The sequence below is a fragment of the Canis aureus genome, chromosome 10 (assembly GCF_053574225.1).
Source record: "Canis aureus isolate CA01 chromosome 10, VMU_Caureus_v.1.0, whole genome shotgun sequence".
NCBI lineage: Eukaryota > Metazoa > Chordata > Mammalia > Carnivora > Canidae > Canis > Canis aureus.
Window position 1 is genome coordinate 56,077,183 of NC_135620.1, and position 18,408 is coordinate 56,095,590.

General features: G+C 50.1%; 1 protein-coding gene across 2 annotated transcripts in view; it reads right to left on the reverse strand.

Moving 5' to 3' along the window:
* SHB (SH2 domain containing adaptor protein B) overlaps nt 1-18,408 on the reverse strand; it is a 140,042-nt gene that overhangs the window by 25,812 nt on the left and 95,822 nt on the right. For both annotated transcript variants that reach the window (XM_077912598.1, XM_077912599.1), the window contains exons 4-5: nt 6,326-6,497; nt 335-454 (exon numbers count right to left, since the gene is read on the reverse strand). In XM_077912598.1, the coding sequence (XP_077768724.1) occupies nt 335-454; nt 6,326-6,497 (292 nt within the window). The remainder of the gene's footprint in view (nt 1-334; nt 455-6,325; nt 6,498-18,408) is intronic.

Genomic DNA, 18,408 nt, shown 5'->3' on the forward strand with positions numbered 1-18,408 from the left:
TTTACAAGAGGGATGAGGTACACTCAGAGCTTCATTCGTTTCCTGCCTCACGGCAGATATGAAAGCTATTCTTGGGTATTTAATATTAAATCCTAGGAAAAAGTCCCTTCTCTTCTGGGGCAGAGAACATTAAAAACTCGTCTGTCTCCCAGGAGAATAAGATCAAATCGAAGAATCGAGGCTTGAAATAACTCATGCTGGCATGTTTCTGGTGGCAGTGGTGGGGGGGAAAGCACAACACTGGCGAGTCTTTTTGCCACAGACACAAGGGCCGGGCAGTGCTTTACTTGAGGCTGCCAAGGAGGGTTAAGAGGGTGAACGAGGCTGTACTTACTTCAAAGAGAGGGAATAGTCGTGCTTGCTGGTCTGGCTGTTCCGGACAAGGTAGCTGCACTCCTTGCAGAGCCGCAGAAGGTTCTCAGCATCTCCTCTGCTGATGGCTCCGTGATACCAGCTGGGGAGAAAGGAGAGGGTCAGAACCCAGCAAGGACATGACTCCCACAGCTGACATCCTTGCAAACTCTCAGCCCCCTGAGGGCAGCTGGCACATCCCAGCCTCCTCATCAAGAGGCAGGGGCACGTGTGTGCATGTATTCAGTTATTCAGTACAGAACTACCGAGTGTCTATTGCATGCTCAATCTTAGGGAGAGAATGGTGAACAAACCCGCAGCCTCCTCCCTCACAGGGCTTATGTTCCAGGGTAGGTGCTATGGAGGAGACGAAGTGAGGTTGTGTAGTTTGGAGCTATTTGAAGCACTAGCCAGGGAAGCCTTCTGGAGATTGACATTTTAGTGTGGACCTGAAGGAAGTGAAGGAGAAGCCACAAAGGACAGTGGCTGGGAAAGCGTTTCTGGCACAGGGAGGGGCAGCGAAGGCAAAGGCCCAAGGCAGGAGTGCCTGATGTGCTTGGGAAACAGCAAGGAGGCCAGCATGGCTGCAGTGAGCCCAAGGGGAGGAGTGGGCAGGGCCAGGGCAGCGTGCCTTGTGCTCAAGGAGAAGACCCTTTCTCCATCTGAGTGACACAGAGGCCATCAGAGGGTGCGGACAGGAGGGACACTGCTGCTTCTCTGTGGCATCTGTGGGACAAGTGAGAGGTGCTCATCACTCAGGAAAGCAGACAGTTGTGTGGGGTGGCCACACCAATGCTCCCATCAAGCACACATGGCACTGGCTGGGCACGTGGGAAGCCCGGCATCACTGCTTCCAGATACCGCGTGATGAGTGACAGAATCAGGAAGGCGGGTGCAGTGGCAGATGACCTGATGGAGGCCCCTGGCTGCAGGACAAAAGAAGAACACTTGATTTTCGAAACTGGGAGAGTTGGGGTAGAATTTCAGAGGAGGAGTAATGATCACAAGACACTAGTCAGTGGGTCTACTCAAAATGCATTCCTGTTTACATTACAGTCACTAAGGAGCAGAGGCAGTGGGAAGGTGGCAAGATGGGGCCAGGAAGAGAACCATAGGTGCTGGATGGCCACAGAGGCACAGACCCTCCTGCCACTCGCCACCTGGACAGTCAGGGGCAAGCAGCAGAACCTGGCTGCACCTTGGTTCTCTATCAAGTTAGGGTCACTCCACCCCCATTTTAGGGTGGGAAGATTAAATAGGATGATGCAGAGCAGGGCTTATACAGAGCCGGATGGGAGAGTTTTAACAAAAGGCAGCTCCAAGCATCAATAAAAAATGAGTGAATTTGCAGATGGCCATGGGCAACTCCCCCAACTATCATTACTCAGGCTGCTGTTCACCCGTAGGCTGCATTTCAAAAATTCCCAGGTGTAAGCAGAGATGTTGCTGCTGCCTCCTGGTCCTGGCCCAGGAGTGCCCTGCAGATAGTACCTCTGAGAGTTCTGTTACAGACATTCTACATGGGGAGAAACATGGCACTGCCTTACACTGTACACTTTCTACCATTTATAAGACAGTGTTCTGAACAGTTAGCAGGAGTGGTGATGACATAATTATAACCTCAGAAACCAACCTGCTTCAGGAAAGCAAACACTGGAGAGTAGAGGTGAGTGTCCATGTCCACTGAGCATGTGAGTAAGTCGCTGACCGCCCAGGAGGTGACCACTCACAGCGTATCAGCCCTGGGGCTGGGCATTTCGCCAAGGGAAAGGGTAGGAGGAAGGTAGACCTGCTTTCCTTTCTAAACATACATAGAAATGAAGAGGAATATGAAGTTAGGGAATGTATGGGCTCCCATAGTGAAAGCACTTCCAGAAATGTGAGGGCTGAAGTCATATGTTAGAATGTATACACGACTGGAGTTTGGAGAAACAGCTAGACAAGGATGGAATGGACTTTAGAATAAAGTTAACAGATTTGGCAAGGTTGTTTTCCGGGAAATTTCACCTGTGTTAACACACCCCAGTGAGCAGATAAACATGCTGTTTTATTAGGAAAACAAGTTCCAGCCATTTGAAGCAAAGTCATCCTTAGGGAAAGGCCTAGAAGAGGTCTCCAGAGAAGTGCTGCTCACCCTCTGCCTCTCCCTGAGCACAGGAGCTGAGCTGGTGGCAGATGGGCCTCTGGAGGCTTAGGATCCTGGCTGAAGTGAACAGGATAAACTGCTGGCTCCTTCCCTCCTGCCCCAGCTAGTGCACACAGAGAAAAAATCAGGGACTTAAGTAGAGATTCTAAGGAGACTCAGGCTAGCTGGGGAGAAAAGAGCCAAAGGACATGATTGCAGGGGCTGGGGCCAGCCACTGGCTAGCCTGTTAGCATGGGGTTGGCCATCAGGAGACAGGGTAGGCCTGGGTGGTCCTGGACGGGGCTGAGGGCCAATTGCTGTGCCCAAGCAGACTCTGCCTAGACTGAAAACAGAATCTAAGCAGGAGGCTGTTTGGGGATGTGCTGGACTGTGGAACTGGCCAGTCAGGCCAGAATTATGGGGATTAAGAAGACCCAACCTATGCAGTACCCATTAGCTCATCCAGTATTTACTCACCTCTTACTATATCCTTGATCCTGTGGGGCTGATGCAGGGAAGAGGGAGAGTCAAACAGATTCAGGACACAATTTCGGAAAGTGACAACTGCTATGTAGGAATCCTGAGTTTGTGATAGGCAGTGACTAGGGCAGGGAAAGTGCCTATGTTAAAATGAACACACAGGGGAGGCCCCCAAGGAGATGCCATTTGACCTGAGAATCTGTACCATGAGAAGAAGCCAATCATATAAAGAGCCAAAGAAAACATGTTCTCTGCAGAGGAACCAGCAAGTGCAAAGGTCCTGAAGTAGGATGCACTTGGGGTGTTCACAGAGCAGAAAGGCAGCAAGAATGGTCCAGCTCTGTGAACATGGGGAGTGGTACAGGGTGAGGGAACGGGAGGCAGAGCCTGATCCCCAAGGCCTTGTGAGCAAGGGAAGAAGTCCAATTTCATTCTAAGCATAGCAGAGGGCAAAGAGTTTTAAAAAGAGGATGTTACTTGCTCTGGATGGTCTTACAAAAGGCCAACCAGGTTATCCCGAAGAGGGGCCAGAGAGGAATGAAGTGGGAGATAAGGCAGGGGCTTCTGTAGTGGTCTAGATGGGAGGTGGCTCTGAGACAAGAGGAACAGATGGATTCAGCCCATATTCTGGGTGGAAAACTAGCAGAAGTCACTAGTTTAGATGCATTAAATGCTAGTGTAAGGAAAAAAAAAAAAAAAAAAGGGTATCACAAGGACTCCAGATTGGCGGCTTGACCAAGTAGGCAGATGTGATGCCGTTTACAGAGATGGGGAAGCTGGGGGAGGAGCGAGTGTCCGGAGAAGATCAGGAGCCCAGTTTTAAACACACTAAATTTGAGATGCCCATTTGTCAGCCAAGTGCAGATGCCAAGACAGCAGCTGGATGTAGGAGTTGGGGGATTCTAGGAGAGGTATGGGCAGGGGATGCACACTGGTGACTCACTGCCAGGATCCTGAGACTACCCAGGGATAGCATGCAGCTGGAACCCGAGCCCCAGACAGTCCAAGCTTTGGGTAAAGCTGGGGTGAGGAGACAGTAGGGGAGACAGAAGAGGCAGCCAGGGAGGCAGGAGAAAAACCACGAGCAGAGTATATCTCCAAAGGAGGGAGCTGTCTACTGTGCTGAGTGAGAAAGAATGGGAGGTGATGGAGGGAGAGAGACAATGTTGACAGCTCTCTGGGGACTTCATCCATTCCCTGGACAGCCGTTTTCTTGAACACCTATTATGTGCCAGGCACTGTACTAAAGCACTGAGGCTGAAGCGATGACCCAGAGGGGGATATCGGGTGGATATGGTCAGTATGCACGCTGTGTCCAGCCATCTCTGTATCGTGTTTTGTTTGTTGATTAAAAAGGACACAGTGATCAGAAATAAGCAAAACCTACCACCCAATCTAGGTGGCTGTGACAGACAGTTAGCAAAGAAGCCTGCTGGGAGTGCTTTCTCCATGCACTCAGTACAGCAGGCATGGGGTGTCACAAAGGAGACTGCGGCCCCCCCAGATGATAGCACATGCTGAACAGGGGGCACCCAGTACATGACATCATTCGGAAAACCCTGCATCCTGCTCACCGAGTGAGCATTTCCTGTGAGGGATGCACTGCCGGCTATGCTGAAGCCAGAACTCCCCACTAGAGATTAATACAGTACACGACACACACGGGACAGTCGCATGAGGGATCGGCTTGCTGTCAGCTCATTTCCTGTGTGAAGGGGGGTGATAAGAGTGTGTATGAGGAGAGGGGAGAAAGAGGAGGTGTGGGATCAAGTCATAGGACTGGAGTTCTAATCCTGCCTCTGCACTGTGACATCCTAGCCAAGGCTTTGTGTCTCTTGGAGTCTTGACTTCTCATCTATGTGACAGGGTTGATAACCCCATTTATCACACATTTGCTTGTTAAGAGGATGGTATACCTGAAAGCACAGCACAAGATCTAGGACCTGCTTCATCCAGTATCTGGATTAGCTTGCTGCAGTCCAGGTATACAGAATGGTGAGAAACTGAAAAAGCAGTCTGGGGGCAACTCATAGAGTGAGCGGCAGGCTAAGGAAATGAGACTTTACCCTGGAGGTGATGGGGGTGCGGGGGGGGTGGGGTGGTCACTGAAGGTTTCAGAGCTGAGTGGGGACCTGCACACACTTAGAAGGGAGGTGATCATCATGGTCAAGGGGAAGGGTAGCTAAGGGCCTAACAGTGCTAGGGAGGAGCAGAGAGGGAAAGGGAAGCAGGGATGGAACTGGGCCACCGACTGGAGGTGGGAAATCTCAGGGGAAAGGGACTGAGAAAACTCAAGTCAAGGGTGTCAAAGCCAGGGGCGCCTAGGTGGCTTAGTCGGTTAAGTGGCTGCCTTCAGCTCAGGTCATGACTCAGGGTCCTGGGATTGAGTCCCCAGTCGGGCTTCCTGCTCAACAGGGAGTCTGCTTCTTCCTCTACCCCTCTCTCCTGCTTGTGTGTGCGCACGCGCGCGGTCTCTCTCTCTCTCTCAAATAAATAAAATCTTTTTTAAAAAATATTTTATTTATTTATTCATGAGAGACACAGAGACACAGGCAGAGGGAGAAGCAGGCTCCATGCAGGGAGCCCGATGTGGGACTCTTTCCTAAGACCCCGGGATCATGTCCTGGGCCGAAGGCAGATACTCAACCACTGAACCACCCAGGCGCCCCTCAAATAAATAAAATCTTAAAAAAAAAAAGTGTCTAAGCCTTGGGGCACCTGGGTGACATAGATGGTTAAGTGCCCAACTCTTGGTTTTGGCTCAGCGCATGATTTCAGGGTCATGAGACAGAGCTCCATACTGGGCTCCATGCTTAGTGTAGTCTGCTTAAGACTCTCTCTCTCTCTCTCCCTTTGCCCCTCTACTTCTCTCAAATAAATAAATCTTAAAAAAAAAAAAAAAAAAAGTCAAAGCCTTGCTCAGCAAATACCAAGCAGATATAAGGCAAAACTCTCACTATAGCTAACAAATAATTTAATTTATAAACAAAAGTAAGGGCAACAATACAGCATAGAATGAGAAAGCCTAGGGTTACAAATCAGGAGACTGTTCTAATCCTGTTAGCCACTGACTGAATTAATGGTGGCCTTGACCTTCTCTCAGCCTTAACAGAGACTGTATAGTTGAGTGGAGGCTGGGCCTTGCTCCCTTAGAATTTACATTTGGTAGGGACGCCTGGGTGGCTCAGTGGTTGTGCATCTGCCTTTGGGTCAGGGTGTGATCCCAGGATCCTGGGATCAAGTCCCACATCAGGCTTCCCATGGGGAGTCTGCTTCTCCCTCTGTCTGTGTCTCTGCCTATCTCTGTGTGTCTCTTATGAACAAATAAATAAAATCTTAAACAAACAAACAAACAAACAAAAAACTTACATTTGCTTTTCCAGCGGGACAGCAGGATCCACTCTTTCTCCCAAGATCCCACAGAACTCAGGGCTCCCATGCTTAATGGGCTTGAAGCCCCCTCCAGGAGCTCGAAGCTGGCGCCGCCGGTCCCGGGAAGGAGAGGGGGATGATTGCCGTTTCTCGTTGCCATTAAACTGGGCTGTGGTGGAGAGAGAAAGTGCACGGTCACCAAGGGATTACTGGGTGGGGCATGGTGGGGTAACAGTCAATTGCTCCCCTTGGGGCTTTACAATTCTCAGGGGAAGAGTTCCAGGCAATTAATGAACATGGCTCAAAAGGCTCGAGTTTCCTACAGCAGGTGCTGTCAGAGCCAGATGGTGCATTCAAGGGGCTGGTTGAGTCTCCCTCCAGAGACCACTGAACTAGCCTTATCCCCAAAGGATGCCCTCTGCAATCACCACCAAGAGGGGCTCAGCATTCCCATAGGGGTTCAGCCCCCTGGACTGTTCTCAGGGAGGCAGCTGTTCCCTATTCTCTGCCTCCAACTGGCTCCCCTCCTCCCATTCTCTCATCCCCCACAGGGTATACTGGCCACATCTGCTCCCTTTCTCCTGGGACAACCCCACAGAGTTCCAATCAAGAGTCATGCCGTGTCCCCCATGTCTGCTCCTCTTCATTCAGTGCCCTCTGTATTGGCCCCACATTCAGCGAGCCCTGTCTGGGACCCAGCACCCAGGTGAGGTTGAAGCAGTGCACAGCACAGCGTGCAGGCCCTGCTACATACCTCCTCCTGGCCCCGGGCCTGTGACAGCATCATTCACCACCACGGGCTTGGGGAGGGTGCCTCTCGAGGGCAGGAGCCCAAGATAACCCATAAAGAGCAGAAAATACGGGGATCCTTGGGTGGCTCAGCATTTTAGCGCCTGCCTTCGGCCCAGGGTGTGATCCTGGAGTCCTGGGATTGAGTCCCATGTTGGGCTCCCTGCATGGAGTCTGCTTCTCCCTCTGCCTGTGTCTCTGCCTCTCTCTCTGTGTCTTTCATGAATAAATAAAATCATTTAAAAAAAAAAAAAAGCAGAAAATACTGAGCTGAACCTAGAGTTTCCAGAAGCATTCCTACAGACCAATTAGTCCACCTTGCAAGTTATCTCTCTGGTCTTTGGTTTCCTCCTCTGCAAGGGATGATGACCGTACCCACCTCATGGGGCTGTTACAAGGATTCGATTAGGTGATGTCACCGAGATCTTACCAGAGTGCCTAGCATGTAGTCACTACTCAATCAATGTTATTATAAACATTTATTTTCATTATTCTTGTGTCTGTTCAATGCGGATGCGGTACTAGTTACTTCACATAAGCTTCTGAACCAACCCAAGTTCCTCTTCCAAGCTTGCCAGTCATTAGCTGGTTGCCTTGGCTAAGTTCCTCAATGTCTCAGAGGCTCCATTTCCTCCCTCATCCTGTTACCTCGAAGATCAGATGAGAGAACACATGCGAAGGGCCCAGCACACAGACTGCTGAGTGAATGGGCCAGGCCCTGCAGAACAAGGCTTCCAAAGCCAGGTCTGGGTGCAGGCTGACAGACACACAATGGCAGAAATCTCCTCTCCAAAGAGCAAACACGGATGTGGCGAGCTGTCCTCTACCCTGGCCAGACACACGGAAATCAACCCCACACTGACGGAAGCTGGGAAGCTGGCAGAAGGTGGTGGTGGTGGTTGGAGGGAGTGGGGAACCTCACCGGCTGTGCTATATGCTGTCTGCAGGGGTTAAGGAATGTGGATGAATTTGTTCTGGGTCCCAGCCGCTGAGCGAGATCATCCATCAGGACTACAAAGCATTTCCATCCCTCTGATACACTCTTCTCCATTAACCACTATTGGAAGGCAATGGGAAGGGAGGTTCCTGCCAGTGGAAGGCTCTAGACACTCTGGACCCACATGTGTGCACTCACTCTCATAACTGCAGCAGAGGCCGGCAGCCTGTCCATCCACCTGCCCCACTCCCCAACACTCACTCACATGTGCCAGGCAAGTTCAGGGCTGGAGAAACAGCAGTGAGCAACACAGAAATCCCTGCTTATGAAGCCCAGAGTCTGAGTGGGGAGAAACACAATAAATGAGGTACGTCAGAGCTACAGCACACCATCTGCAGTAACTGCCGTGGAGAATGGGAAGCACATTCCAGGCAGAGGGAAGAGGGCCCTAAGGTGGGAAAGTGCCTCAAGTGACAGAAACAACACAGCCTGGGGTAATGGAGGGTAGTGGGAGGAAACGGTGCCAGATCATCGGGTGTTGCATTTTAAAAGGACTTTGACTTTGTTCTGAGCCATTCTGATGTCCTGATGGGGAGGGTTTTGACTTGGCACTTCTGAACAGGATTGCTGTGCTGAAAAGAGATGGGAGGACAGGGGCACATGGGAACTCCCTATACTTCCCACTCAATTTCGTTGTGAACCTAAAACTGTTCTTAAAAGTTTAATTGAGAGAGAGAGAGAGAGAGAGAGAGAGAGAGAGAGAGAGATGCACATGGAGAGCAGTGAGGTCTGCAGACCCTATCTGTGCATTCACAGTGGAATGTGTGGGAAAGAGGATCCAGAGGCTATAGGCCTTTGGCCTGAGCACTGGAGGGATGGAACTGGCATTCCCTAGGAGGTGAAGATTCACAGAAAACTATAATTAAAATTCATGAGGAAGCAGGATGAAGGCCAAACTCCAACCTAGAGACACCCCCAGCCTGTGAGGCCAGGACTGGCAGTGTGGAGCAGGGACAGAGTGAGGACTCGGTGGGGGCTCTGTCTCCTTTCAGGCTACAGCTCTGTCCTGTGTCCCAACCACAGGGACAGACTGCAATGACAAGGCCCTTCTAAGGTACAGATCCTGGGTTTGTGTGTCTGAGAGAACCCTCTTCCATCTGGTCAATAACCTGGGCTTGCACAGTGGTAGTGAGAGGGTGAAGCACACAACTGGGGCCCAGGCACCCCCGTCACCATGCTCCCTGCCTGGCTTCCTAGCAATGGGCTTTCCCACCAGGGCTCTGGCTGAACCACATCAGCCCTCATGCCAACTAGTCAAATGGCGCATATGTTCTTGGGCCGAGGGATTAGGAAGGGGTGAGCCATTTGCCTTGCAGAGTCCTAGATGGGTGACCTTGGGCAGGGGTGAGCACTGGCATCAGATAGATAGGTAAGGTCACATAGCCCTTTCCTAAAGATCTGGGTCTTGACCCTAAGGTTGGGGCAATCAGGGAATGCCATTCTCAGATTGGGTTTTAGAGATGTCTCTATTGATGGAGATGAGATGTGGGGGGCTACCAAGCAGGCAGGGAGACCAGTCAGGGAAGGTAATGGAGGCTGAATCTCTCAATGATGGGAGCGATGGAAGAGGTGACTCCAACAGGACTTGACTAGCCACGGGCTGAGCCAGGTGACCCCTGTATGATGCTCCATTGAGAAGAGATGCAAGGTGGAGCAGGAGAGGGGGGCCAGGGACATGGGACCAGGGTGTACTTTTCCACAGTCCCTCCCTCTAATTTCCTGTTAGGAAGGGACAGGAGGCCATAGAGCAGGCCTCTGGTCCTGAGGGCTAAGGGTACGGAGGTGGGCAGTGAAATAGTGACATGGGAAGAAGGGGCTGGGGGGGAGATGAGGTTCTAGGCTTAGTTTTGCCACCAGCTAGGGAAAAGGAGAGACCAAATGAATTGTTAAGGCATGTTCACCTCTGACTAAAATTAGAATTTGGGGATTTCTACCAATGGAAAATCCTACCACACACCTCTTGCCACAGAGGCAGGAGCATGGAACACTGACTGCAGAAGAAACTCTTTAGCATAACCAATGACCTGGCTGCCTGGACAGCCTGAGGCCTCACCATGAGCACTTATGGGACAGGTCTTCAGCCTGAAATACCACCACCCCATCCACAGTCTCTCTACCTAACTAACTCCATTTGCCCTTCAAGGGTCAGCCATCTCTTTTAGGAAGGCTGCTCTAACCTCACCTCCTCCCCAGACTCACCTTGATCTCAGTCTATGGCATCCTAATGGCCAGTTTCCTGGTTGGGTGCCCCACGAGTCCCTCAAAAGCAGGGGCTATACCACATGTGCCTTTGTGTCCCATGCCTAGCACATGCCTGCAACCTAACAGGCACCTAATGAATGACTGAAGAAAATTAATGAGCTGTTGTTTCACTTTATTGGGAAAAAATATCGGTTTTCATACCAGATAAACTCGATAAAACCTAGTAACATCCCAGTCAACACTGTAATTCCCCACTGAACTAATTTATACATTCGCTTGCAAGCTTAATAATATAGCCATATATTTCAGAGGGGACAGGTGGTGATGAATGACAGACTTAATTAGGCAAATCATCTCACCTAAAATAAAATATACAAACTCCAAGTGCAGTGATTCAGCAGCAAAAGAAAAAAAAAAACAAAAAAAAACAACACTGTTAGGAACAAAAGCTCCAAACACAACTGCTTTCATTCCTTCTAATTAAGTTTCTCTTTAATCTGCAATTTAAAATGGCAATTCTTTTAATTTAGTGATTTTCTGCAAAAGATAAAGACACAAACCCTCAAAAGAATATCTGCATTTAGAGAAAAAAATATGCCACCCCTGTGAGTCATTAGAATGACAGAACCTAATTAATTGCACCTATAGGCAATTACAAATGGAATCAGAGTTGTGCAGGAGGGAGGGGAGGCTCAGGTGGGAAGGACCAGGCCCTGGGAGGCAGTGGGAGACATGGCCCCACTGATGCTCCGCCAGCCTCTGTCCAGGGCAGGTGAGGAGGCCAGGCCCCTTCTCGATGCCCCAGATGTCTTTCCAAAAATTCTGGTCTAACGACAAGCCTCAGCCTTTAAGGGCCCAGCTTGGGTGCCCCCACGACTGCCCTTCCGAGCGAGGCCTTTTCTCCATCCATGTTATTAGTCTCCAACTCGGGCAGTCCCCTTCCTACTCTTATTATAGGTTTTATACCAATCGGTTCTGAAGTTTAGTCACTGCCAGTAACAGATGACAGTATCCCAGGTGCCCACGTTGGCTCTGACTCTCACAATAGCTCTGGCCCCTGTGGATGATGAGTGACGGATGGGGACTCAGAGGTGAGAAAGAACTCACCTCAAAGGGTCTCAAAGCTAAGGGGTGGGATAGGGGCAGGGGAGGCAAGGCCTGAGCTCAGGCCTGTGGGTCACTGGGGTCACCTTCCCCTCTGCCCCCCTCAGGTCCTTCCTTCCCTATGGTCAGGCAGGGGCTGTGCCTTCCTCACTCAACTCAGTCTGTGGTGCGCTTCCCACCTCTAGGCCTGGAATGACCACCCTCCTGCTCCATCCACATGATGTCTAGAATCTTCCAAGACCTGGCAAAAAGCCACCCCTTCACAAAGCCTCCCCGTTTACCGCCTGCTGAGAGCCCCTTCCTCCTCAGAAGCACTTGGCACTTCTCTTGAGGCTCCATGGGCACCCCTTCTCTCTCTTCCCCAGTCAGCCTGGGTGTTCTGTGGGGGCAGTGCCCGGGATTTATTTTCTTTCTTTTCCCTCTCCAATCTCTTGTTTGCCCCTAAGCCTAATGCAGTGCTTGTTATGGAGACGGGTGTTTAGTAAATGTTTGCTTAGATGAAATAAATGTGCTCCTTCAGGGTCCAGTTCCTTCTTGTTTATTAATCAGGGCTGGCCAGAGAAAACAAGTTCCAAAAAGCCAACGGGCCTCTAAAGCACAGCTCAGCTGGGCTCAAAACCCTTGCTGACTCCCAACTTCCCCTGGGTGGAGGGCAAACTCCTTGCTCTAGTGTTCAGGATCTTCAGTGACCTGGCACCAACCCAACCTACTGGATCCATCTTCCCCTAGAAAACCCCTCTGGGGTCCCTACCCAGCCCTTGGCTCCAGGCACAAAGAATGGCCAGGCCCTAAATCCACCATCTGCCCCTAGGGCTTTGCTTTGCCTGCCCTCTCGAATCCCCTTCTTCACTATCTTTGGATGCACAAATCCTTGCTATTCTTTAAAGTTCGGCTCCAATGCTACCACCCAGGGAAGGTTTTACCCTACACCCCAGGCAGAATTCCTTTCTCTTCTGTGCCCTGCATCCCGGGGTCTATGCCACTGTCTGATCCCACCCCAGTCTCTGGTAGTGTGGTAGGTAGGTGTCCTTCCAGAACCGGATGGAGATGGGCCTCGTACCTCAGCCTCCACTGAACCTCTGCATGGCCATGCAGCTGACTTGAAAGAATGGCCTAGGGGCACATGGGTGGCTCAGTCGTGATCCTGGGGTCCTGGGGTCAAGTCCCACATCAGGATCCCGGCAGGGAGCCTGCTTCTCCCTCTGCCTGTGTCTCTACCTCTCTGTGTCTGATGAATAAATAAAATCTTTAAAAAAAAAAAAAAAGGAAAAAAGGAACGGCCTATGAGCTGCAATAGGCCAGAAAACGGAGGAACCACAGCAGCTTGGCATCATGGAAAGGATATGGACTCTGGACTTAGAAGGACACATTTTGCGTCCTGCCTCTGCCATTACTGTGTGACTTTGGGCAAGTTTCTAAATCTCTCTGAACCCTAGCTACCTCTTTTGTAGAACAGGGTCGACTATACCTACAAAGGATTGTAGAGGTAGTTAGTAATAGATTGCGTACCAAAGTCCTGTTAGGCAGGCCCCTGTAAGTGGTGACCCCCTCCCCACAGTCACACCCACACTCTGAACACTCCTCTCTCATACACTGAAGACAATAAAGTGCCTTGCATAAGAAAGGTACCTTCTTTTTCCCTAGCCTCTACTGGAGTTCCTAAGCTGGAAGGTCCAAAAGGCACAACATATTCTGCTTTGTTCAGAGCTAAATCCCCAATGCCGAGAACAGTGCCTGATGTATAGTAGATAATATCTACTGAGTGAATAAATCTCCACCTGGGTCAGCAGGACCATAAAACCTCCATGCATCAATCAAGATAGGAAAAGGGAGCTGGATTACCTCCTCAAATTATTTTAAAACATTTTGAAGATGGCCTAACCTTTACTGCTTGCTTCCTCTGCATGGGGAGGCATACATGAGACCTGATGGGACCTTCTGCTCTGACCCCCCCACATAAGCCTAGGAGAGATCAGGGCACTTTGTCCAGGTTTTTTACAAACAAGGCCTGGTATAGGTAAGCAACCTGGCCATGGTGATAGGAGCAGGCTGCCACATCAGGCAGCCAGCCTCAGCCCCTACTCCCCCAACTTCTGCTCTGGGATTTAAACCCTGGAATGCCTCCTCTCACCTGGGGGTGGGTAGGAGTACCTTTCCCTGGGGAATGGTGGGGAGAGAAATCAGTGGCCTGGCAAACATTTTCCAGTCTTCCCTACTGACCAAGGGTGTGGACAGCGGCTGCATAGGACAGGGACCATTTAAAGCCAGCTGGGAGTTAAGGAGGCCCAGGGACCTTGACGTGTTCCAAGCTCAGTGGCTATAGCTTTCTGGCTGGCTTGGAGTCTCTGACCCACCAGTTATCCACACAGGACAGGGTCCTTTAAGCAGAGGCAATGAGGATTAGACAATTGAAAACAGGACACTTGTAAGGAGCTCTCAGCCCACTGAAGAGGCTTCTTTAGGCCTTCTGTGGGTGAGGCCAAAATGAATATGGGTTGTCTCTGCAAACCACATGGAGCTCATGGGAGGGGCCTGCCCTATAGTCCAAGAACACGAGGGCACAGAGAACAGAACGAAGGTGTCAGAGGCACCCCTTCCACAGAGGTGCTGATCCCTCCATTCTGCCTACAGCCAGGCCTCGACTCTGGCGTGTGTTTGTGTGTGTGTGTGTGTGTGTGTGTGTGTAAGGCAGTGGGGAGGGCTCGGGTGGACAGGCACACAAGGGGCTGCTGCCCAGGCAGTTCTCAGCCCCCAAGAGAGGGGCAAGGAGGGAGATAGCATAGTGGTCTGGGGAGCTGGGTGGACCACATGATCCCTGGAGTCTCTGCAAACACCACAGACTTTCACGACAATGTGTAAACACTTGCCACTGCCTGAAACTGTTTCCATGACAACAGCTTTGCTGCTTCGACTTTCTAGATACACATTCTGAGTTACCTCATCTGCTCCTCAGAACAAGATCAGTATTAGAATTCCCATTTTACAGATGGAGAAACTGAAGCCCAGGGAGGTGAGGCCCCTTTCCCTTCCGGTCCAAGAGCAGGCCTCACCCTCCACCTCCCCCGCCTGTCCTGTGCATGAGAGCTGCACCTCCAGGGATTTTAAAACAACAGGCAGCTCAGCAAATGTTTGGTCTGTGTTTCAGGACTGCCAACAAGAGGCCTCTGTGTTCACCTCCCAGACACATGCAAGCCCCAGGGCACCACGCTGCCACATCTCGTGGGCAGTGCCTGAAAACAGAGATCTCCATTGTGAAGGGAGGCAGTGGTGACTCCCCGAGAAGGAGGGCATTGGACAGGTTGTGAGGCAGGCGCCGGGATGCTGCTTGGGTTGCAGGAATGCCATCCGGATTCCAGGAACGCTGTCCGTGCATGTACACCCAAGCCAGGGCTAGGGAAGGAGGGCCTGGAACAGGGTGGAGTATGTCTTCATCCCCTTATCCTGCAACCCTCACAGGAAAAAGACACCTCTGTCTGGTGCAAAGACCCCACCCCAAGGGCTGCTGCTTGGCTATGGGAAATATAAGGATAAATCCTGATGAAAATGATGAAATGATCCAAATGCAGAGATCTTTACAGCTGCTGAAGCAAGCCATCTTTACTGTCATAACTCATCTTATAGATGAGAATTGGACGGCTGGAAATGGGACTGATTTGTCCCAAGTCAACAGCTGGATTTGAACTTGGACTGCAACCCAAGTCTCCAGAGGCCTTTAACAAGTACAGCACGAATCCTGTCTATAATGTAATACATTCTCAAAAAGCAGTAGTTAACAACGACAGAGATACCAAAAGTCGGTGTCCACTGAGCACTCACTGTGTCCTGACTCTCAGCACCAATTACTACTTCCTTTTAAGATGTGGAAACAGAGGCAATTGGCCCCAAGTCACCCTGTTAGCAAGTGGCAGCACGGGGCTTTAAATCCAGACCCTGTGGCTTTGGCATCTGAGTTCATGTGCACTCTGCGAATTCTGGGCCAGGCTCACCTGTCAGATGGAAAATGCCTGCTTGTGTCTGATGCAGACTGTTTCCTGATGCTTATACCTGCAGATATCCACAGACAATCACTTAGAATCCTAGGGCCAGGCAAACAGACTCTTCCCCATCCACAAGCCTCAGAGAACCTGCACAGTGGGCATCTTTGGAAATGGGTCTCCACATCTAGGAGCCCCAAAGCCCCAGCCAAGTTGTTTATAGGTTTCTGATGGCATCCCCCTGCAGATGGCAGTGAGGGAAAGGAAGAGCGAGAGGATGGGACAAGCCAGGTGCATGGCTCTCAGGGGGCTGGCATGCCACCCACTAGCACACCACTCTCTCCACCTACAATGTGGCATCTGGAAGCCTGGGCCACTCCTCAGACAGGTGGGGACACACTCTCGACTTCTTCCCAAGAATTCAGACCAGAGGTGGCAATCACGGCAGTTAACAGCTGTGCAAAAATGGCCCTCCAGGTGTAGGCCCCTTGCCTCGTTTGGAGAGAAGACAGGCATATGGCATGAAAGAGTGATATGAAAATAAACTATTTCTGGGTGAGCAGTCTGCATCATTACCTCAGAATTCTAGTGTCCTGAAGAAATCAAGGGGTTGGTTTTCCAGAGACATGATTTATTCAATAATTTAACACCTATCTGCATGTTCATCATGTGCCAGGCATGGATCTATGTAAGGGCCCAGGTGTGAACAAGGCAGGCAGAGGCTCTGACCTCACAGAGCTTAAACAGTCTCGAGCCACATGAGGATTTCTGCCCTGCCAAACAGAAGAGCAAGATTCCAGCAAATCTTTGTGTTTTTTTTTTTTCACTGAGGAGACAAAAGACACAAGGAACATTTCTATCAATCAATATAATTAGTAGATCAGCCAAAGCTATTAAACACTAGTGTTTTCCTTTCTCTTTTCTTCTTCTTCTTTTTTTTTTTTTTTGGCTACTAAATGAATACATTCATATGTCAAGTAGAAAAGCTAACTGGAAAAACCTGTCCCTCGGTAACATATTAGCCCACAGGAAGTGAGCGATCCTGGTTCTCTTCATAGTCATTTAAACCCCCCTTTTCTCTGCAGACCTGCTGTTCGTATGTGTTAAACATTAATTACAACTGTTACTCATTACATAGCGAAAAGCTCCCCATACAAACAAAATTGTTAATTTCCTTGCAGACCCAAGGCATTCTGGGAAGCTCTCTAAGGGGCAGAGAGCATCACAGGAGCCCCGTGGGGGTCAATAGTGAGGAGGAGGTGGCATGGGTCTGGGTGTGCCAGGTGATGGTGGCAGGTCTAAGACTCCCTGAGGAACCTTCTGCAGAGGCTGAACCTATTTGTTCTGAGTGTCTGAGGATGTCAATCACAGGGCTTGGTGGGAACAGCAAGCCCAGGGGAAGTGTCTTATGCACAGAACATCAGCGTCCCCAACTCCAGAGCATTTGTGTTTGACAGTGAAAAGTCACAAGGTCAGCACAGAGTGGGCGCAACTGCTTCTGCCTCAATAGTGACCAAAGGCACATGGCACCAACACAAAGTAAAGGCAATGTTATGACATGTACCTTCCACACTTGAGATGTCAACGCAGCAGTGGAAAGAGTAAAGACTGCAGTCAGACTGACCTGGGTTCATTAGCTGTGTGACTATGGACAAGCTGCTCATCCTCTGAGAGCCTGAGTACTGTCATCTGTACAATGACAATGAAATCACACCCACCTTGCAGGGCTTCATAAGTGGTGCTCACTAAATGTTGATTTCCTGTCCTTCCTCCATTTCCCCCCTTACCTTAATAGGATTATTTTAAATTAGCCAATTGAGCTGGTTTGGAGATGACTCACAATTGTTTATGAAATAGACATACCTAGGACCTTACTTGCCCTCTCTCTGCCCTTTCGGCCTACTTGATGAGGCCAGGAAGGTGTCAAGACTTAAGAAGGTCCCTGGGTAAGGGGTGATCGACATAGCATTAGCACCTGCCCTGTAAGTGTATATCTGGCTGTTCAGAATAAACTGACATACCTCCTATACAGGGTGAGGTAGGAGCACAGAGAGGTCCCAGCCCAACCTGGGATGAGGGTGAGGAAGGGACTGCACATGTCCAGGAAGGCCTTTCTGGAGGAGGTGTTGTTGCTACTACTGAACTGAGTTGTGACATCCCCTAATACCCCCTGACCCCAACACCTAACACATAATATGTACAAGGTACATTGGAGATTCTCAAAGTGAAGTGCTCAGATCAGCAGCATCAGCAGTTCTTGGGACCCTGTTAAAAATGCAAATTCTCATGCCTCATCCCTGAAACCTACCATATGAGGAACTCTGAGGACCCAACAATCTGTTTAATGCTTCCTCTTGGTGATTCCCCTACTTGCTCTGGCCAAGCCAACCAATTCACAAGTGTGTCATGGCTAGAATGAGGAGGGGACAGAGGGGAGAAAAAGCAGTGGGGACCTTCTCACACCCAGGAATCAATGGCCCAATCCTTGGGAAGAACTGAATAAAGAATGGAAGGACTGGGTAGCTCACTGTTAAAACTACTGCTGGAATGCAGACAAGGATTTCCTATGTAAGTACTGCTTTCCACACCATCCATGCTTCTCAGGGCCAGGCCTAATTAGGAATGAGCTCTGTAAGTGAGGCCTCTGTGCCTTCCAAGTACCTCTTCATGGAGTACATTTTAATATTAAATTAAATTTTATTTAATACAATTAAACCTCCCCTGAATACCAACAACCATTCTTTCAAGTGTGACCCTTTACAGCATGCAAAAATCTTTTCATCCAGATCTTTCAGATCTTTTCTCTTGAGCATTAGAGATCCTGTTTGACAAGGGTTTTGAGTATTCCCACTTTATGGATGGGAAAACTAAGGTTCAGGGAAACTGAACAGTAAGTCTGAGGTCTCACAGCTGGTGAGTGGTGGAGTTGGCATGTGAACTTAGGATTGCCTGACTCCTTCTACTGCCCCATTGACTCCCGACATGCAAAACACTGCCCTGAGCTTTTGAGGGCA